Source organism: Protopterus annectens, chromosome 11.part0, assembly GCF_019279795.1.
Source record: "Protopterus annectens isolate FY-2018-M chromosome 11.part0, PAN1.0, whole genome shotgun sequence".
Classification (NCBI taxonomy): domain Eukaryota; kingdom Metazoa; phylum Chordata; order Ceratodontiformes; family Protopteridae; genus Protopterus; species Protopterus annectens.
In genome coordinates, this window is record NC_056745.1 from 203,689,269 (window position 1) to 203,713,051 (window position 23,783).

General features: G+C 37.9%; 1 protein-coding gene across 1 annotated transcript in view; it reads right to left on the reverse strand.

Annotated features, from left to right (window-relative positions):
- The window catches only part of LOC122815266 (nuclear receptor-interacting protein 3-like), a 1,043,659-nt gene extending 1,020,563 nt beyond the window's left edge, over positions 1-23,096 (reverse strand). The window contains exon 1 of the mRNA XM_044087620.1: positions 22,805-23,096. Coding sequence (XP_043943555.1) covers positions 22,805-22,960 — 156 coding nt within the window. The 5' untranslated portion in view covers positions 22,961-23,096. The remainder of the gene's footprint in view (positions 1-22,804) is intronic.
- Between the last annotated feature and the right edge of the window lie 687 nt (positions 23,097-23,783).

Genomic DNA, 23,783 nt, shown 5'->3' on the forward strand with positions numbered 1-23,783 from the left:
CATAGCAATAGGGTCCTTGGTTCGATTCTTAGATGGGGTGTCTTTTGTGTGGATTCTGCATGTCCTCCCTGTGTTTGTGTGGGTTTCCTCTGGTCTCACTAGTATCCTGTCAGTATATACAACTGTAAATAAAGTGAACGCAAACATTTGCATGCAACCATTCAACAAGTCATTCTATTTTGCCCTACTCAATATCTTCCTGTTTCTGACATTCTTTTCTGATGTTTTTCAAGTGTCATTCATCATCACCTTAGTGTGCATGTAATGTCAGACTTGCACTGTCTGAATAGTTTGTTTTAAATTCTCTGCATTTTTTAAATATTACTACATTTATCTAGTTAACTTGTAACCATGGTTTAAGTTACTGGACTACTTCTATGCCTTTGCATGTTGCTTCTGTGACCAGGTGGAATGCAACCTCAATGTTTTCTCATGTTCAAACGTATACAATAAACAAATACACCCAATGATTTATGAGACACTTACAAAAGTCACTTCAATATTGAATTCTTTTCTTGCATTTAAAATATTTTGTTTATTATTCTGAACATCTACTATAACTAATGAGACATAACAGCTTCTAATCTCTGCTGTCCATAGATTCCTTACTCTTTTATTCTTTGTACAGTCATTTAGATTAGCTGTCATCCTAGCAATGTTCCAGGCAAATTAAGACTGCCTGAAAGCAGTGGAAATGTCACAATTCCACCATGAAAGTGAGTTAGCCTTCAGTTCCGTCGATTTCATTGAGGTGTGCAGGCTGTCGATAACTCGAGGCTGAAGCAATGTCATCTGCACTCTGGATTAAACAGTGTTGACAGAACTGTGACAAAAATCAGCAGAAAGGCCTCAAGGCAGAGCTCAGTCAGGTAACAAAATGTGTAGCTAACACTTTTTGAACAATATTTCATTATAAATACGTTTTGAATATTGGGAGATACAAAATAAAAATAATTCACTAAAAGGCTTGACCAAAATTTTTATTCTAACTAACATGATTAGTCTAAGTGCTATGAATCTGGAATTTGAGAATGCAATTATTTAATTTCTCATTTGTTTTTTTTGTACACATATGTATAAGGCATATTCGGTAAAGAAAGGGCTACAGATGTTTGGCAATATAGCATAACATGTAAATGAGGTAGTACTGACAGCTCACCTACACAGTGTAGTATTCTATCTAGTTGATAGTTGGATTTCTGTAGTTAAATTTTATAGCATTAAAGTATCACTATGGTGAAAAATTGTTGCTGTTACAAAATGACAAAGTTACTTGAATATTAGGATTTGTGTTTGCATGCATTTTGTGAAGCATAGAGATGTGTGTGTGTGTGTGTGTGTGTGTGTGTGTGTGTGTGTGTGTGTGTGTGTGTGTGTGTGTGTGTGTGTGCATAAGAGAGAGGGTGAGTGAGATTGAACGCGGGCAGCAGTAGCAGTACTAAAGAGGTTTACATACCTGTGGACCTTTCAGCTAAATAAATCTGGATAAATCTTAAAATAAAGGGGGAACCAAGGCTCAAAAATTGGAATAGATTTTAATTATTGCTCATATAAAATTACAAACTTGCTTAAATAAAAGTATTTGACTTTGCAGTTTTAGTCTCCAATGACTGGCAACAAACCAAACATTTTAGGAGTAAGGGAACCAAAAAAATAAATACTAGGATATTTTTAAACTTATATTTTTTATGTAAAATGCTTCCTCGAACACCATTAACATAGCAAAGTTGAAACATTAGATGGAGGAACTATTTTACATCAAAAATATATATAAAAAATAGTAATTAAAAAAATAAAGTATGTAAAACACAACAGTTTTATAGACGGCCCAATCTGTAAGCTCAGTAATGCCCACCAGGGTGAGTGTTATTGCACTGAGCCTCAGAGCACCCCTGAACAGGCATTATTTTCACAATAACACACACCCTGTTGGGCATTAAAGCTTGCTAAATGTCTCCACATCACAGGAAGTAGCTAGTATTATTTTGTAATTTATTCTACCCAAAATGACCTGAAGTAAACTGCCAAAACACAGTTTTGTTTTTCATCAAGATGTTCCTTTTTCTACAAGCAGTCTGTGTCCCTAAGGGAAGTTTTGACATCCTTTTTATTTCATATTGCTTTTTCCATTTATTTAGAATAGAAGTACTCTGACTTTTGTTACCCTATTTAAGAATTTCTGGAGAGTACATTTGTATGTTTTTAATTAGTGACTCCCTGTGATTGATGTTTCTTGTTGTCTTCTAAGCAGACTTACATGGGCCCTTTTTGCCTCAGCTACAGAAAGAGTGGTTAAATCAGTTGCTTTCATGAAAGAGTAAAGAGTTCTTTAGCTAAAGCATCTCCTTCCATTCGCATACTTTGTCATCTAGCGGTGTCAGGTTTACTGAGGATCTCACACAGGTCTGACCAAAGAGCTAATTTATCAGTAGCATAATTTTACAACTCCAATCAATAGATCTATGCCTGCAGTTGGCAGGGAAGAACTCAGGGCTACAAATAATTTGATATGTAGATTTACCTGAGGCAACATTTTTACTTGTAATGGGCATTAAAGAATGCACAGTGAAATTAAATCCAAATGCAACATGTTGTACAGTGAGAAAGCTGAGTAGCACAGAAATGTCACCCAAGAGAGAAACAGACAAGTCATGCTTTGCTTGTACATGGTGGTCTAGCGATCATTTGGTGGGGTAAGTACATTCAAGGATAAGAGGATAAGGAAAACTTTTTTTTTATTGTATAACTCTGTTTTAAATATCAGATTACAATCACACACTTTAATGTTTCTGTGTTAAGAAAGAGATCAGAGACTCTCTGGTATCCTGGTAGTATATACAGCTGCAGATAAAGTGAATGGACACATTTGCATGCAACCCTTCAACAAGTTATTCCAGCTTAACCCATCTAGCGGTATCAGATTTACTGAGTATTTCTCCCAGGTCTGAAAGAAGAGCTAATTTTTCTCTGTAGTGTAATTTTACAACTCCAGACAGTCAATAAATGTATGACTGTCGTTGGAAGAGAAGAACTCCGTGCTACAAACAATTTGCTATGTAGATTTACCGGAGGGAAAATTCTGCTTCTGTGTTATGTTTTTTTCTTAACATTCACCCTCTGTTATGCATTGTAATCTGTCAGTTGCTTCCTCCAGTGTTCTATTTATTTAAAAAAAATAAATAACATGTCCATCCTCTTTGTGAGATCTGCAAATTCAGATGGCAGGAAACATTCCTTCTCAGCTGAGGTTGTAGATCTCATGCAGTCACTCCTGAAACATTTCAAATCCAATGGTTGACAGCAAAATATCACAAGAGTATTCTGAAAGTAGTAACAAATAAAAAAAGCTGTTCCGTATGTATACAAAAGGATAACAGACAGGAATGTTATACAAGTGGGCATTATTTTAGGCTTCTAGAAAGTTATGTATTGCAGTGGCCCAATGAGAAATATTATGTAGGAGATACTACCATAAAAGTAAGAAAGCAAATTCAAGACACCCAGGAGATATAAGAAATATTTGTACATCTAGTCTAGTTCCCATGTATTTTTATAAAGAACACAATAGTGATCCATCCAACTTAAAATAGTATCTTACATCTTGGATATCTACCTGAGTGTGTCTGACATATTATTCAAAACAGAAACATGGTTAATTTTTTAGAGCCAGCTTGCTTAAATAATGAATTACTAATGAAATATTTATTATAATTGCATATTTATTTATTAATTAATTAATGTATTAAATGCCGTTTTTGATTGGTTGTTCTTAATTAGTACAGTTATAAGTTGTGATGTAAGTACTGGTAATTTGAATATTAAAGGTGTATGCTGAGACACCAGTCTGTTTTACTGTAAGTGAATAAAAAGTTAATTTTAAGTTAAATTCTGGTGGCCAGTTTTAATTAAGATCGATATTTGCTTATAAGCATTTTGCAGTAATCAACAGAGTGCACCCAAAAGGACTGCTAAATACATCATGTTTTTATTTTATTTTTTTTTTCATTTGTTAACTTGGTAAGTAAAGTCGGTCTCTGATACTTTTCAGGTAAAACTCCACTGCCAATTGTTCTGCAGACCGTTGATCCGCTGTGGTGACCCCTAACAGGAAAAGCCTAAAGGAGAAGAAGACGACCCTGGTTGCAAGATTAAGGACAAATGCTATATAGTCCAGCCAATAAAACAGCATGTTTTTTTGAGATGTTGAAGGAAATTGAAGTACCTGTAAAAACATGATTACACAAGGAGAAATTTTCGCACAGACAGTGAGCAGATGTCAAGGTTGGACCACAGGTTCTGGAGCTGTGAGAGAAAGATGTTAGCCAGTGAGCCACCAGAAAGCTAACTGACCTTTTACAAATGTAGTGGTGGCACTACCATATGTTTCAGTTGGGTCTCCATGAGATAGAAAGGTCTTATGCCAAGTGGCCACTAGTGCACACCTTTACCTATGCATACTGTAGTCTGGATGTCTGCTCCAGGAGAAGAGCACATTCACTAAGGGCTATCCTTTGGAATATTCTAACCTGACATTTTCTTTATTTTTTTTAGAATAATTCCTGCTATTATGATGTTTTTGGGACACTGGAGTTCAGCCCAAGTGTTGTACCCCCCTCAGGGAAAGCTATTCCAAATGTTACAAGTGCCCAACATATGAGCTGATTTTTGGCATGGTCCTCTTCAATAGGCACAGTATTGCCACCAGGACTATTTGACTATTGCACAATCACAGCAGACAAGTTGAACTCAGTCAGAGTGTTTTCTCACTGAAATAATCATTTGTTCAAGTGGGGATCAAGACAGGGGGATCCTTGGAGTGCCTACCACTTTGCTGTTGGGCAAGGATGGTGGTATTCTAAAAAGGTATATGCACATCCCAAGCATGGGAGCTCAGGATTATATGAAAGCCATGTGAGATGGTACAAGAAGAAAGCACAAGAACGTTTGACTGGGTACACCCCTTTCAAAAGATCAGCCAGTATAATAAGCACTCAAGCATCTGCTGGGTACATTTCTTTGTAACTTTTTATATATCAGCACATTTTTATTTACCAAACAAAGGAGCTTGTTTTCTGCTTAGCTTTGTTATTACACTAGGAGAGAGTTGTGTGTAGGTAAAAAAACTTCTGTTATATAATTTTTGTTAACATAAAACAATAAGACACTTAACCTAGAGTCTTTGTAATCTCTTGCTTTACTACTTTAGCAAGAACACTTACTACCCTAGCCCTCCTTTCATATACTATAATTTGTGTTTTGTCCCTCTCTCTCTGTCTACATAGCATAATATTTTTCTTTTTGTTATTAAAATCATGAATCATGAACATGACATTTTTTTCTACCGAAAATGTGCTTTTGAACTTTGTAGTAAAATTATAGCACTGACAGCTCTTTATTATAAAATAAGCTTGTTATATATTCATAACCCAAAGTAATACAAATAAAAAACATTTTAACATTTTTCTCAAACTTTTATGTTTTGTTTTCATTTTTCTGAGTTTACGTTTCAGTTTGCTCTTATTTTCACCCCACACTGAAGTTACATATTAGTTACTATTATTAAATATCCCTCAAAGGCTGTCATTGTACCCAGTTCACAAAACAAGCTCTGGATAACATTTTATTTCTGTATCATGTAATATATATATATATATATATATATATATATATATATATATATATATATATATATATATATATATCAGAGAGTAAGCTACAAAATAATGCCACATATGATCCTCGTGTCCCAGTAAAAATAACGTTATTGCTGTAATTATTTTATAGTTAATTATTGTCTTTGCACTGTATGCATACATAACAAACAAAGGAAAGTAAATTATTTATCATTGTATGATTCTCCTTTCAACATTAGTGAAATAACTACAATTGCAGTATTGTATATACAATGACTTGAACTATTCATAATTTGTCTTAAATAAGGTATGCATAATTCAAAATTAGCTGTAGATAGTGAGAATAATTAGAAATATGTAGACGTGGGGATATTAACATCTTCAAATCATGGTAAATAAATGTCATCTTTAAGTAGCAGAATTGCATATACAATACTTACTTGAAAAAAATACAGAGGGGAAGGATCTTTCAGGAGCATAGTTTCTGTGCCAATGACTTTTGACCTGACACATTGCATCCATCACACCATTTGAACCTTTTCACTCAGTAGACCTAGGTTCACAGGTTCAAATATTTATAATAGGCAATCAGGCCAATTAGGCCTTTAGGAGATTGTTTGTCTTTTCGGCTTTTCCCGGTTAGGGGTCGTCACAGCAGAACTCCGGTCTGCTAATGATTGGCAGTCAATTTTTATGATGCCGAGTTGCCAGCCCGGTGACCAACCTTCAGCGAAGGCACGCCTATTCACACATGTCTTTCAGAGGCCACTCGACCACGGGGAGGACATGCAGACTCCACACAGAAGGCACTCCAGCTGAGAATCGAACAGGAAAACCTCTTGCTGTGAGATAACAATGCTACCACTGTACTAAACAGTGCATTTTCTAGTTCTTGTTTCCCCTGTCTATAAGGGGCTTGTGCCAACAGCAATGGAGTGAACTTATGGATCCCTATCCAGTTGATGAATTTAGTTTTAAACAGAGTTAGGGAGCTACTTTGTTTGGCATGAATTAGGTACTTAATCCGTAAGGAGGGGATCTTTTGGGAGAGATATTGTGCCACCAACATCATTTGCTGATATCACCAATATCATCTGTTAATATTTTCTTGTAAGTTTAAGTCCTTAGTATGATATTGGTGGAATTGCCAGATTTTTAAATATTTAAGATGTCTAACAGGGATAGGTCATTTGTTGCTATGGTGATGCTAGATCACTGGATGTTCTCTGTTATCAGCATTAAACTGACAACATCTGCCTTGTTTGAAAGAGAGGCTCCTTACCCGTAATACATATGGAGCTACATAGACTGAACACTTAGAAGCTATGTGCTTGTTTATGGTGTGCTGCCATGCGTATGCTGAGACTAAATAATAAACAAGAAATACTTTCACCCACATCTACTAGTTTGTGCTCTTATTTAAACAGCTGTTGAAAGCATCTCATTGTGACCATTACCTTAAAGTCCAAACAGATGTCACTGAATAAGAGTCTGTAAGAGACAGAGTACAATAAAAGAGCTTTCAGATGCTCTGTGTAGCTTAAAATCATACCAAAAATTGGTTTAGTCAAGAATATTTGAGGTTTGTCAAGTGATGTAATATGTTTTTACAGGCACATGTTGAAGGAGGCATTATATTATATTATATTATATTATATTATATTATATTATATTATATTATATTATATTATATTATATTATATTATATTATATTATACATCAGATTAAGGAGAAGTAGAGGTGGTCAATAACCTTTTTGAATCTCATGGATATATCTTTAGTCCTTAGTTGGGCTAAGTAGAAGGATTTCATTATGATAGTTGCTACATGGTATTTAAAGGAGAGTTCGTCATAGCTGTGTCAACACTGGGGGGAGTGTACTCTAAGAGGTAAGTGCAGGTGAATTCTTGTTTCCCAAGGAGTACAATACTGCATTGCTTTGATTTAGCTTTAGTCCACAGTTTTCAGACCAGACATTAGTTTGAGCTAGTCCTTCCTATGCTATGTTTGCTAGAGAATTAATGAACACATGATGTCTGCAGTCATCCACAAACTTTGTAAGCCAGAGAACCTTGACATCAGCTTGGTAAATTATAAAGAAAAGTGGACCCTGTAAGGAACCCTGTGGGGCATGACTGGTGGTCATCCTTTTAGAGGAGAATGTGTTGCCAACCCTGACTGCATGAGTTTTATCTGTGAGACACAAAGATATCCAGCAGATTATATAGAGGTTAATATTTAAGTGAGTAACTTTAACAATTATACTAGAATATGGGATAGTATTAAAGTCATTAGGCAGGTACAGGTATGCAGTGTTCACTGTCTGCCCTTTATCCAGTGCTTCAGTTACCTTCTCAAAGAAGTCCCCCCACATTTAAGAGACACCACCTGTCTTGCAGAGAGCATAATTGATTAGGTGAAATGATCAACTTATATCCTTATTATAAGTTCTGTGATGATATATTCCATTGTTTTGTATACAACACTGGTGAGACAAATTAGTCAATAGTTCCCAGGCTTAGTGGTAGAACTACCTTTGTGTAGGGCTATCAATATGGCCGTTCTCCAAGCCTCAAGTACATTGCTGGTAGGGATGATAAGACTGAATAGGTTTACAAGGTCATATGTGAAGCCATATTTGGTACTGACTAGAAGGACAACCTGGTACATTGTCTGGACCCATACAACTAGAGTTTTTGGTTTTGCAGTGGACAGTTAGGATTTGTTTAGGGGTAATTTAAGGGAGCAGCAGAAGTTGAATAGTACGGGGAGGAAGGGAAGCACAGAGGTGAGAGCATGTAGAAGCTGGAACTAAATTTGTCAGTGAATATTTTAGCTACCCTCTCAAACTTGGAACAGGTGATGCCATTTGAGACTAGCTCCATGTATTGTTGAATGCTGCTTCTGAAATTCCTAACACAATTAAAAACTGCCTTATGGTTCTGCTTGTAGGAGGCAGACATATTCAGCTCATAGCTATCTTCAAAAGTTTTGTTCTTACCCTGAGTTATTTGCAGACCTGTTTGAGCTCAGGTACAGAATTAGAGTATTTGACTTTATTCTTTAGTATAAGAAGCTTTTTCCTTTTGCTGTAGAGCCTGTTAATACCAGGGTTCCAACTCAGGGTCTCATTCCTGAATTTAACATCATACTTGCACCAGATTACCTCGATAAAGGAGTTAAGGTCAGCATAGAAGCTGGTCACATAGGTGGCTGTTTGGTTATGGGACCCCAGAAGGGGAGGAGGGAAACTTTTGAATTTCTTTAGGTTATCAATGAGTGTTTCATGTTTTGCCATAGCGTAATCCCTAAATCCAGTGCATTGAGGTACAGTTATACATAAACACACACACACATGTAATTGGGGAAAGAATGGGCTAGGTATGAGCAGTGCTGTTGTAAGAGAAGCTTGAGAGGTATTTGAACAGCACCATGACTTTAAAATGAGATGCAGGGAAGAAGGAATGCAACAAGGAAGTATCTATAGAATGACAAATAGAAGGAAAGGCCAAAACCAGAAGTGGTGAACTTTGAAACTCGATGCTTGTTTTCGAAGTTTTGTAATGCCGATTTGTTAAATGTTGTAGCTATATTAGCAAATGTTAGTGTTAATTTGGTAATATGAGTTCAACAATCTGAGTGGAGATCGCACTAAAATGGGGATTGGGAAATTTACCCTTTTCCTCACTGTAGCGCAATCTTGGAGCTGATATATATAATAAGCAGGAGGGGTGGGGGATATAGCCCCCCACACAGGAAGTGCAGGGGGCAGAGCCCCCCTGCAAAACTGTTTGAAATTTGCTGTTAGGATGTGGTTACTATGGTAACACACATAGTAACAGTGTGAGGGTGCGACGTCACCTTCTGGTTTTTCGAATTATGCCAAATGCGGAATTTGGAAAACCAGAAGTCGACATTATAAGTTCAACATTTGCTGAATTTCAACATTATTTTTGTTGAAGCAATCACTCGCAGAAGTGGGTTTCAACATTTTGATAGTAAACCTATATATACATACACACACATGTATATATATATATATATATATATATATATATATATATATATACATATATATATACATATATATGTATATATATTCTAATTATAAAGCTTGAAGTTTCAAAACTTTGAATTTCTTATGGTTGAGACCATATGATCAAGTTTTGAACTATTTAAATGGAGATCGATGTACAGCACAAAACAGGAAATTTACTGTTTTCCTCACTATAGTGCGATCTCGGAGTTGTTATATTTAATTAGCAGGGGTTGTGGGGGATGCAAGGTGGCTTGCCACCCTGCAAGAACATAAAAAATAGCTTTTATTTATTTATTTAGTTTCGAAGTTTTAAAACTTCGATCTTATGGTCTCGGTCATAAGAAATTCGACGTTTTGAAACTGAGCTTTAAAAGTAGACATATATATATATATATATATATATATATATATATATATATATATATATATATATATATATATATATATATATATATAAAATAAGATGTTTGCTACTAGCATAGGTTAGGCCAGAACATATGCCTTATTATAGGCACCTTTAGCTGTCAGTGTAGCTCTTGTTTAAGAACAGAGCTACATTACAAAGAAGTGCAACCATGCAAGGAGAAATTGTTGTCTTCTGAACTACATAATCCTGGCTATACCCAAAGATCCATATCTAAGAATGTAGGAGAATATTTTCTTCCAAATACTTAAGTATCAGTATAAGTGTACAGGTTAACTATGAGAGGTGTAGCAGATATAAATAAAGCAAAAGCAGTATGTATAGCATTTAATTCACAAGAGGGTAGAAAAATCTGCAGTCAGACCTCATCTCCAGTCTAAAACCAGCACTTTTCAACTCCAAACAATGGGCCAACTATGATAGAAATGCAATTATATATTAATGCTGCCATGCGTTACTGTGATAATGTGGTAATTCATGGGAACTGAGTTTTTTCCAAAGGGGATGATAACTCATTTTTTGGCATTAAGCTTCAGGCCATGGTTCTGACACCAGTCATTGGTCTCATAGTGGCCCTTTTGTAGGATGTCTGCATCACTTGGGGAGTTGATAATGACTCCTAGCTTGCAGTCATCAGCGAACTTGGTCAGTCTTCTGTGTTGGCCTGTAGATGCCAAACAGGAGAGTGCCCAGGACCGAGCCCTGTGGGACTCCAATTATGACTGGTCAACAGTCTGACTTGGAATCCTCTTCTTTCACTCTGGATCCTGTCTGTGATCCAGTTTACAACCTACCTAGTGATGCAATGATTGAGGCCTAGTTTGTTGAGTTTATCAATGATACCTGAGTAGGGAATGGTCTCAAAGGCCTTGGCCAGGTTGAAGTAGGCTGTATGCACTGCCTTACCCTCATCCACAGCCTTGGTGACTGGCTCGAAGAAGCCAACCAGGTTCAGCAGGCAGGATCTCCCCTTAACAAAGCCAAACTGTGTGGGGTCAAAAGTTTGGAGATTGCCTATATCTTGTTAAGCAGGTCCATGATGATACGCCCCATAGCTTTGCATACCAGACTCATAAGGTTAATGGGGCAATAGTTCCCAGTGTCGGTAGTTGCTCCCCTTTTATGGAACGGGATGACTGTAGCAGTGCGCCATTCATTAGGGACATAGCCTGAGGTAAGGCTGTGATTCAACAGGGCACACAGATGTGGTGCCAGTTCATTTTGTAGCTCATGTAGTATTTATTTTATTTATTTTATTTACATTTATTTACTGGGAAATTCCGACTGGACGCACGTCCTTTTTCAGTGGATGCCCGGGGAGAAAAGCTCCACATCATGTAAATGATAGAGATACAAAGTTGCAGCAATAGTAAACAACATTACAGGTTGTTGGCTTTAATACAATAACAAGATATTGATTATCAACAGTATATACAGTAAATGTTGCAAGTTAAGATAGTTTCTTGTCATTTATAATATTAATAACAAAGTTGTCAGACAAGATGTTAAAGTATGTAAAGACAACTAGCTATTTCTGACTGTGGTTAGTAGTGGCGGTAATATAGTTGGGTTAAGAGTCTAGGTGGAGGGGATAAGGGTGGGGGTGTTAGTCTGGATTAGAACAAGGACAAAGCCAGTGCAAATTTAAGTGGAATTTGAGCACAGTCTTGAAAAGGCTGTTGGAAGGTAGAGTAGTTATAGAGGGTGGAAGATTGTTCCAAAGTTTAGATATGGTACATGAAAATATGGCTTCTCCTGCTGAGTTTTTGGGTTTGATAACAGTGAGTTGATTTTTGTTGCTTGATCTTAGGGACCTAGTGGGGTGATAGGGTTGGAGAAGGGTTTGAAGGGAAGGGATGTTAAAGGGGTGATTAATAAGTTTATGAGCGATGGTGAGTTGATTAAAGTGAAGGAGTTGTGGGAGTTCTAGCCAGTTTAGTTCTTTAAGGGAGATACAATGATGGCTGTGGTAGGAGTTTCCAGTTGCAAATTTAGCAATTTTGTTGTAACAAACATCCAGCTTGTGTAGGTCTGTCTGTCTAAGGCTGGTAAGTATTGGGGATGCATAGAGTAGGGTGGAGATTAGCTGGGAATTGGCTATGGAGATTCTAGCTGCCTTGGTTAGGAATTGGCGGCTTTAATACAATGCACCAAGTTTCTTGTGAACTTTTTTATTGTGAGAGATATGTGGGTGTCATATCTAAGTTTGTTGCCTATTTCCACACCAAGTAATGTTGTGTGTTCTGATGGAGAGATGAGGGTATTGTCTTTGGCAAGAATGTTGAAGTGGGGGGTGTTTTGGAGGAGGATGCAGCCAGAGATATTATCAGGTCCCATGGATGCTGTATTCTTGGTTTTGAACAATGCAGCTTTTACCTGTGAGGCAGAAATGGTGGGTACCAGGCTTTCTTCTGGTATTGTGTTAGAGTCTTGGGGAGGGAGGGGTAAAGTTGGCACTGAAACGGTCGACCAGTATGTTGGTTATATCTGTTGGCTCAATATAGGAGGTGCCATTGTGCAATAACTCAGAGCAAATCTGGGTATGGCCTTGGAGGTTTTTGATATAGCTATGGAAGGCATTGTGGTTGTTTTTGGTGTCAGCCACAATTCTGCCTTCATAGCTGGTTTTAGAGGGTTTGATAAGGAATTTCAGCTTTTTATTGAGACTAATAAGGGAGGTTTTACAGTCTTGTGACTTCATTTTTTCCTGCAACAGTTTCTTCTTCTGTTGTAGAGTTTATTGATGGCTGGGGACAACCAGATTGGCTTCCTTTTTTTTGGAGGAGAGCGTCTTAGTTCTGTTTTGCATGGCAAGGTCCATGCATTTGTGTACATGGTCGTACAGTGCATTGGTGTATGATTTGGCAGTCATGCAGCTATTTTCCATTGGCATGGGTGCAGAGAAGTTAGCCACCTCTGTTTTAGGAGCCCAAATTTGGCTTTAGAGAAGTTTTTCAGGGTAGTCACCTTAGTGAGGGTGTAGGTGAGATTGAGATTTCCATGGTGATCAGGGAGGAATTGACTATAGGTGTGGAGCAGCAGTCTCCCATGTTGGTGATAACCAGGTCGAGGATGCTGCTTCCTTTAGTGGGGGTCAGAATGAGCTGGTCCAGGGCATTGGAACTAATAAATTCCAGAAGGCATTGGGCCTGTACACTGATACTTGAATAGTTTTCCCAGTTGATGGAAGGGTAGTTAAAGTCACCCAGTATGAGAGTATTGGGTTGGACCTTGATAGATTCCAGGGTGCTTAGGAGTGAGAGTCTAGGGACATGTTTGGGGTTCTGTAGCAGGCTATGACTTGTATCGCCATCTTAACTTGTTAGTTGTACCTGAAGTATCTCAGATGCATTATGCTGGGCTACCAGTCTAGAAGTGCATATCCTTTAAGAATATGGAGACACCACCACCTTTGGTGATTCCAGACGTATTCTGGGGCTGAAAGGTATGGAATGAGTTGTAGCCTGGGAGAGCAGGGGTGCTTTCTGCCTCTTTAAACCAGGTCTCCATTACAGCACAGATGTCGACATTCTCCATTTTGAGGAGAGCTTCAACGAGTGCATCTTGACATTTAGACTTCTAGCATTGAGCAGCATGACCCTCAGATTGCATTTGTTTGTAGCTGTTAGTAGAATTTTGGTCTTTGGAACACTGCCTAAAGAAGGCACTATAGGGGTGGCAAGAGCCTTAGCCAGTACCCGGAATCCCAGAGGTAACAGATGCAGGCCATCTCTGGCAAAGCATCAAGATCTACCAATCATGTTGTCCCAGGCAGACAGATACTTGATCCCTTTAGAATGACACCAGAAACTTAGCCAATTGGTGAAGTCAGTCATTTTCTGCTCGTACTCTGGTATCATTCTGAGTGATGGTAGAATACTGCTCAGAGCTATGGTCATACCTGCCTGGACCACATAATCCACAGAGTTCCATCACATCTCTTTTCATGTAGTCCAGGGAGGTACATCTGAGGTCATTCACACTCACATGAACAAAGACTGAGTCATATTCTTTTTCAGTTTTTATTATGATATATCTCAAAGTCTCATTCCCTTCTCTAAATGTGTCTTTGTATTTAGATGGTGTACTAGCACTGAGGAGTGCAGCACACAGCTCCTCATTCCAAAGGTCACCTCCAAGATGACCTCTATAAAATTTTCATATGGTTTCATTATGATGCACTACAGATTAACATTTCAAAATCAGAAAGAGTGCTGTTTGGAACTTCTCCCAAACTTTCAACAGCCCATCTGCTACAGTTCAATAATCTTTGCGTAATTCTATCAAAGAAAGTTAAATATCAAAACTGCTTAGTATCGATGTACAACATAGTGAGCTGGAAAGGTGAAAGGGTGGAGCTGAATTGCAAGGGCAGCGGCTTTCACATGCAGTCGGTGGCTACTTACTTTAACATCCATCTATGCAATTATGCTTTCTCAGAGAGAGTTATATGCCATGGAAGAGACTACCTGAGTAAGTGATGGGTTATGAAGACACGCAGGCCTTCGTGAGGACAAGGAAAAACAGGAACAGTTTGGCATCCCTAGGTGAGAGGAGGCAACAGCAACATGTCAGATGAAGCCAAAGGGGCAGACTAGATAGACCATTTGTTTTCCTCAGCCATCATACTACTACATGTAATGAAGCCTGACTAACCTGGTCTGCAAGGCTATGGAACGCATCATCATGGAACTCATTAACAGAGACATTGGGAACCTCCAAACCTTGGACCCTACCCGGTTTGGTTTTGTTAAGGGCAGATCATGCCTCCTAAACCTGGTGGACTTCTTTGAGATGGTTACCAAGGTATTAGACAAGGGAAAGGATGTCCACACAGCCTACCTAGACCTCACAAAGGCTTTTGACACCATTCCCCATTCTAGAATTATAGACAAGCTCACCAGCTTAAACATAAACCCCTACGTCACGAGATGGGTTGCCAACTGGCTCATGGATAGAACCCACATGGTGAGAGTTGCAGGCTCTACGTCCGACTCTAACCCGGTTAAAAGCGGCGTCCCCCAGGGCTCAGTCCTACGACCCCTCCTGTTCGGTATATACTTCTCAGAGGTACAGGCAAGCATAGGAGGACTATGGCTGACCAAGTTCACAGACGACTGAAAACTAGGGGTCATAACTGATTCTCTGGCTGATACAGATACCCTTCAGATGGGTCTCACTGAGACGGATACCTGGTGTCAAAATCATGGTCTCAAGCTAAATGCCAAAAAGTGCATAGTCATCCCCTTTGGAAAAAAACAAAACACCCGTGAACTACCACATAGGTGGTAGTCCCCTAAATACAGAAAATGTAATAAGGGATCTGGGGACCCAAGTAGATAGTAATCTCTCCTTTGATAATCATATTGCCAAGGTGGTTAGAAAATCCTTCTATGTGGCCCACCTAATCACAAAAGGGTTTGCATCTAGAACAAAAGAGGTTATTGTGCCTCTCTACTCATCACTCATTAGACCCATCATAGAATACAGTGCCCCATTTGGGATGCACCTTACAAGACACCTGCAACAGCTGGAAAGGCCACAAAAGTACCTCACCAAGAGGATTACTGGCCTCAAACAGATGCCCTATGCAGCCCGACTCAAGAAACTCCAGCTGTACTCAGTTGCATACCGCTTACTCAGAGGTGATCTCTGCCTGACATACAAGGCCATGTCCAACCCAGAATTGATGGACATGCTCCACTTAAAAAAAAACAAATCCCAGAGAGCCACATGCTCTACAGATATAAACCTCACCACAACGATAAATAGGACATGCTGGAGGGATAGATTCCTATCCCAGAGACTCCCCATGCTTTGGAACAGGATTCCAATATACATCAGGCAGAGCCCCTCACTAACACTCTTCAAGAGAAACCTTGACGGGTGGATGGGAAACAGAAAATTTATCCCGGGGATCACTGCACTGGCTCTGCTGGACAGTGGCGCAGGAAACTAATGGCTCTGCTGGACAGAGGCACAGGGAACTAATCTAAGGGGGTGGTGAAAGCCAACACATTCTGGCTAAGCTTATAAATTCCCTTGGGCAGATAGCCTAGTACTTACCTATGAACCTATGAACCTATGAAACTGTGCTCTGTATGTGTTCCGAAGATAGTCTTTTAATAGAATGAATGGGTTATTTACCTCTAGAGAAAGAAAATGTTTCCATTTATATTTTAGAAGTGTGTAGTCTTAAATGAGATGTTGAATGGAGTCCTTTTTATTATTTAAATTAATTTATCATTTAACTAGGAGTGGCTCAAGAGCATTTTTATCACAACACAGAGAAAAAAACAATGATAAGAAATAAGTGGAAAATAGCTTAACAAATCACAACTACATGAATGATATAGTTCAAGAGCAATGGTTCTAATGTAAACATTAATCCCAAGTACACATCTCTCCACAATAAGGAATGTTCTTATCCACAAGTTGGAATAGGCTCTCTCCTCACACTCAGTAATGTGTCCTCCTCTTACTAATTTCACTAATTCATATAACACTCTTACTTGACAGAAAACTCTTCTTTAGACGTGCTACCTCAGAATCACCATCATCGTAAGTTTTTCCTCTGTCAATGACACCCAACAGATTGTTCTAACAATCTTTGTCCTTCTGTGTACTACAATCTACAAACTCCTCTTCAACAACTTCTGCCCTCCTCTTCCTCTCAAAATGCAGTCCTTAACCCCCTCTTATCACTACACCTCACAATATGGCAGAGCTTGTAGTCAGTTATAGAAAGGTAGGGTGAATGAACAAAAAGTGTATTGTCCAAAATTGTCTCAACTATTTGGAATAACTTAGCCCACAAACTATATCCTTACCCCATTTTTCTGTATACAGAGCTACTCTAATTCAGCACATTAAACAGAATTGCTTTCCAGAGTGAATGTAAAGAACCCTTCCTTTGTACACACTTTAATTATGCATTGGCTGAATTGTACTTTTCAGCCCAATTAAAATATTCAGTAAATATGTTTTCCAAACCTTCAGAAGTCTTTCATTTTATCCATATTGCCCCACTCCATCTTCCTCCACTAGTTCCCTTCAACCTTGTAATGTACTGTTTAAGTATACCATCTTCACAGCTATCTTAGCCTTATTCCTTGTCATTCCCTGAAACTCTGTAATATATTTTCATAAATATATGTACAAATGTTCTGTCATCACTTCCATTGCGTACCACTTTTTCTTTTTCTACCAGATACACCATCTTTAATGCTAACTTAACCAAGTTGCCTTTTGTATAAAACCACCACATTATCTGCCTACTACATTATTACAGGATAGTATTTGGATGGTAAAGGGAAAAGGGCTGGGCAACAGTACCAAGACCTAAAAATGAAGAAAGTCAACATCACTCAAGGGGTTGGTCGAAGGAAGTAAGGAAGGAAAAGAGGAGGGTTATAAAAAAATGTATAGAAAGAATAAAGTCAAGAAGGAATATTCAGAAAGGCCAAAGTGAATCTCAGAAAGGAAACTAACTAGCAGAGGGAAACATGGGGGAAAAGACGTCTTCATGTATGTAACTAAAAAAAGACAAAAAGGGAAAGGCTAAATAAGTTATACAAGGAGATGAAGAAGAAGCAATCCTAAATGCTTTCTTCACCTCCATCTTTATGAAACAGTAAAAAAAGCAAGGTCTGATAATGGGGAGGGAAAACAAGAGGTGAGGGATAGAGACGCACAGCTGCAGCAACTCACCAGGAAAAAATGAAAGGGGAACTACATGCCCTTAGAGATAACAAAGCACAAGGGCTGGATGGAAAAATAACAAATACATTTTAAAAGTGCACATTGCAATGTGCATAGTAAACGTCCCCTGTACCCCTAGTTGTGTAGAATAATAAGCTTGGACCGAGCAACTCTCTGCTTTAGAATAGTACAAATTTTACTTTAGTTTTTCTTTTTTAATTTGTTCACTGTTAACTAAGTAAATGAAATTATTCATCTCAGCCTCTTTTCAGGTCTGATCTGGGCCTTAGCATTACAGTATATATATGGACAGTCTATGTAGCCAATTAACCAACATGTTTTGGGAAAGTTGTAGAAACCTGAGTGCTGTGAGAAAGCCCATGCAGATACTAGAGGAATGTGCACAGCTCAATATGGGCAGTGGCCAGAGCTCAGGATTGAAAGTTGTGAGGAAGGGCATTCAACTACTAAGCCACCATATTAACTATTTAAACAGTAATGCAGTAAGAATATTTAGACATCTGCAGGTGATAAATAAGAAAAAACAAATAAGACAGTTTCAGAAGTAAACTTGGAGAGAACATGAAAATAGACCCAAAATGACATTAAACAGTAGAAGCATGAAATGAACTAGCAAGATGAAGATAAACAGCAGAATGAGAATGTGGAGGTTAGGCTGGAAATATATCGAAGTAAAATACATAATGAAGTTGTAGATTGCTAAATGTACAGCTGACAGGGAGAAGGTGGGGAAGAATTTATTACAAGAATTACTGAACCATTTGGGAAATATATTGTACAGATGTACGGTTAAACAGAAACCACATGCTATGACAGGATGTACATAATAACAGCATTATAATATCATATCAATAAATAGTTTTGGCTAAAAAATAGCACAGCCTAATAGTGGAAATGGAGATAACATGGGCAAAGACAAAGACATTTCACATTGGATAATCAATACATTCTTTCAGAAATAAATGAAGCAGCCAGCAGAAATCCTCAAAGACACTGGGAAGGACCCTCTTCAACAAGTCCCAGAATGCTGAGACTGGCTGGTCTAAAGAAGGACTTACATATATTAAATTAAGTCCTAGATGGCTATTTCTCTAAATATTCATTTTCTCTGAGGTATGGCTACCTCTGAGTTAGCGTATATAAGTTTGGGAGGTGAGGTGTTTGCCTCCCCACATTATGGGGTACAGGAGGACTTGCCCCTAAAAAAAAAAAACAAAAAGGGTATTTAAAGAGAAGAGTGATGTTTAAGATTCACTCTTCTCCTGCAATTTCAAACGTTTTTTTTTTGCATGTTGGCACTTGGCATTACAAGTACCTTCATTTCAATAGGGAGCCTATAGAGACAACATGAAAAACTCCATACAGATGGCAAATGGAAATGAGGATCAAACTTGGAGCTCTGAAACAACTATAATCACCACTGTAACAATGTGACAATTGCATGCTACCTTTTTCTGAAGGTCATTTGAGGTTGAAAAGGAAAATTTTCTGTAGTAAATGTTTATTTGTCTTTATCTGTTTCTGTTTTTTTTTTTTTTTTTTTTTTTTTTTTTGGGTTTTTGCTTTTGTACTCTTTTAAGTAGATACATTTCTCACCTAAAGATATGCTAGTTCCATGACTCAGTAAGGTTGTAGAAGGTTCAGTGTATCAACGGTGTATACTTTTCCATAGCACAAATACATATTCTGACTGATGTTATAGTATTTAAATAGTGTATTTGTGGAGCTGTAAATATTTAGTTCTTGCAGATATTTCTGCTTTCATATCATAAGTTTTGGTAAATAAATGTTGCTTCATATTTGATTTCATCCTGATGAGTGTGTGTGTCTCTAGCTGTCTTCTATGTATGTTTTTCTTGAGCTATGCAACTGCAAAGGGAGCAAAACGCACTGGTGCGTCTAAGTTAAGGGAAGCCTGGCTCACCATACAACGCACAGGTGCTGAATTTTAATGAGCCATGCAGCAGTGTTCTAAGACTTATAGTGACATGGAGAAGAATAGCAGAATCATACTTAAACTGTGCTGCACAGTACAGCTAATGATCTGCTTTACATATACACGTTGTACCTAGAGTTTTGTCAGCTTTCTGGCTTCTCATACATGGACACCGCAAGAGGTTTTCTCCACAACGTCACACAGGAAATGCAGCCAGTTAATGCTTTTTCATACCCAAACCAGAACTAGCTAAATGTTATCAGCTTCATGCACCTGCAGTGCACACTTGTGGCTGATGATTTAAACTGACCCTTTGTTCTGATTGCCAATTAATCAGCTACCTCTGCCAGCATTCTTTTGTTACGATACCAGTAGGGCTTCAAAAGCTGTTTGGCAAACTGGCATTGCTTCCATTTATTGCTGCCTGGAGGGCCATATAACCTCATTTTAAACCTAAAATTGTGCAGAAGTACATAGTCATAAAGTTGGTTTCCACCATTACCATAAAAACTAACCTTGAACAAAGTATTTGTCTCTGTTTGTTTCAGTCCTTTCTTCTGCAACATTGACGTTGTAAAAATATCAGTTTTGCGTAGAATTCCTGCCTAGCTTCTTCTACAGAGTAATATTGTTTTCCTCCTTAACTTCTTCCAGTCTTCGGTCCTTCACTGTGCTAGAAGTGACTATTTTTCTTTAAAATCTTTCTCTAGGACATTTGAATTTCTTTTGTGGCTATTACTCTTAGAGCAACATTGAATTTGACAATGTTATGACCTTTTTAAACTGTTCTAAATGGCAGGACATTATAGTAACATATCTTTGATTTGCACTAAGGTAGCACCAGTTTTGCATTGCTTGCTTGGGGATCCTGGATGTAAATACAAATGTCAGTTTCTTTTAAGATCTGCATGTGATTTAACACAAAAACTCTGCAGCAAAACTTTAAAAGCCATTTATCTTGGGGGGGATTCTCTCTCTCTCTCTCACACACACACACACACACACACACACACACACACACACACACACACACACACACACACACACACACACGCACGCGCGCGCACACACACACACACACACACACACACACACACACACACACACACACACCAAGCAAGAGGCCTCATTCCCTGCTCCCCTCATACTAATATAATCAGCTGTAAGGTATTGCACCTTGAGGAAAGGTGAATTTCCAGGAACAAAATCCTGAACAGAGCCCATTTTTGTATGTCATTCACAATAGTAGTTGTCATCCTAACATGCTATGTACAATGAGATAGTGCAGGGACATGTAATAATAAGCCTTCAGGTGTGGATGTGAACCAAACATACCCACCTTGTGTACCATCTGAATTTAGATGAATTATTTTCTGTATATTCCCAGGTCATACCAGAAAGAAAACTATGGCTTTAGCGCATTAATGTACCGGTCATATTCCTCAGTTAAAAAAAAATTCCCTTATTATAGTTTCTGTCATGCCACTTTGGTCAAGGCAGCTAAAAGTAGATCAATGACTCTGACTGTCTTTTTTTTTGGGAGGGGGTGTGTCTTCTAGCCTTTATTTGTGATGAAGAGTTGCAGAAGGGCAGCATTAAGATCTAAAAATATTTTCTCATAATGCTTTTAAATCATATTTGCACAGCAGCTGTAAAATCCTCTTGCAAAAAAAGGATCAAAGTAAACAGTTAATTTTTCAACCCCCTTCTTTTTATTATGAATGGCATTTCTGTCGCAACTCAGAGTCTTGAATTCCAGCCACAGGACCGCAACAATTTCAAATCCTATTTTATGTTCAAGAGCTTGGTTAATCAGTGAAAACAGTCTAAAATTCATCTGTCATTTTTCTACATATGTTCACTCAACCTCAGTTTAATTTTGCTTTTCAGAGAAAAATATTTCAGCAGCTTCATTGCTCACAGTGGTACATGTCATGTACAGTGCAGTTTGTTTTATACTTTCGAATTGCTTCATATGTATTTGGAAACATCAGATCTAATGTAGCACGTTTCAATGCAAAATGCACAAGACCATGAAAATAAAATGTTACGTTAAATGCTTCTAAAGTCCATTCAAAAATACCAATGTTTTCATGTTCGCTGTTTCGCATTGTGAGAGTTACAGGTTACTAAATAAAATCTGGGCAGGTGATGACACTTCTTTTATGTTCCTGTTAAAGAAACATGCTTGTAGTTACATAATGGATGTCATTCAAATACCTAAAACATTCTTAGCTGATTCAGATTTCTCTAACATCTGCCACTATTCAATACCTGACACAGAAGAAAACATGCTGTGAAATAATTTCCTTATCTTAAGCTGATCATTTCACAAGTACTGGGCTTCCTGTTTCAAACTATGAAGTGTATTTTTAAAAGTCCGTAAATGTACGCAGCTAAGGGGACATCATTCCATAGTCACATCTCTGCATATCTATAGGTTCAAAGGGGTGTAACAAGGTTAACGACCACTGGGACCTTTTTAAGCTTAACCTACATTTATTATGCAGTAATAATGTGCCATGTCTTTAAAATGCAGCATGTAATTATTTCAAAACTAGAACTGTCTCCGGTATCGGGAGATGTGATGCATTTCAGTTCAATGCAAAAAGGTAATCTATGGTGTTTCACTGAATCAACAGCAAACAAGTATCTCAGACATCATGTCTCGCAGGATAATCATGAGTTTTTATCAAACCCAGGCACTATAATTTCTGGGCATAATGAACACAATAATACTTTGTAAACTTGGACATACATTTTTGCAACTATTGTTTGCAAAATACTAAACAAAGATAATTGCATTTTAATGCATTTTTTTCTAAAGATTGTCATATCTTTACCTTACTTTGAAATGTGTGAAGTGAGTTTTTTTTTCTGATATGTTATGCCTGCATAATTATAAGCCCTGTCTCCACATCTTATGACTTCTCAACAGCCTCCCCACTGTGTGTCCAAAGCAACTGTCAGAAATGCCTCACAGACTGAGTGCAACATTGTGTATTAAAGTTTCTGCGGTGAAAGAATACTAAGGTTATGGTGTGACTTACAAGGTCCTTGGAGGTGCCCAGCCTTTTCAGACCATCAAGAGGCAGGAGATCTGCAGAATCCTTGTGCATAAACTGGGTAGCCTGCTTTAGCCTTCTCTGCTGGTGTAGGATAGCTTTGTCCCTAATATCCAACTCATTTTTCTTGGAGTCACTCATTCCTGTAAACGAAGGTTGTCCTTTTATTTCCCCCTCTGTGATGCAGAGCCTCTGTAGAGATGTGCTCTGCTCAGAGTCTACCCTTATTTTACTGAACAAGTATCTGCAGTTGTACTCTGTAGATAACGGGTCTCTAGAAATGTCCCACGTCACAAGCACATTTCCATAAACTGCAGACCACAAGGAGGAACTAAAAACAAATGAAACATGTAGGGGAGGGTACAGAGAAGACCAGTGATTAACTGTTTCCTCACCACAGAAGGGGAACTCTTGCAACAAAACCTGCAGTATAATTAGAAAGACAGACATACAGTAGCTATAGATGAACCATGAAATAATTATATATTATGGTATAGCTACTTTTTTAATCTCCAAAGATAAATACAGAGTTTGTCGAATCTTGGGGAAAAATTCACAAGAATGACATATATGTGAGTCTATATTGAAATAAATTTATGATTATTATTTTTGCACTATAAAGTGGTGAAGATATAATTTTAAAATTGATGCTATAATTAAAGAATATATATATATATATATATATATACATACACCCACACACACACACACACACACACACACACACACACACACACACACACACACGTAATGTGTGTAATTAAATACCAAGCCATGATAAGGGTGTGCTATTCTATAAAAGTGAGAATTTTTTGACATCAAAGAGGGAGTGTCATTGAACAATAACATAGCAAAGTGTCTGATTGTTACTGTATAATGATTAATTTCTGATAATGGCATTTATGTGGCAGATGTAAATATAGAAATAATATTGTGCAATATCATCTCTGTGGCTTGTTTGTTA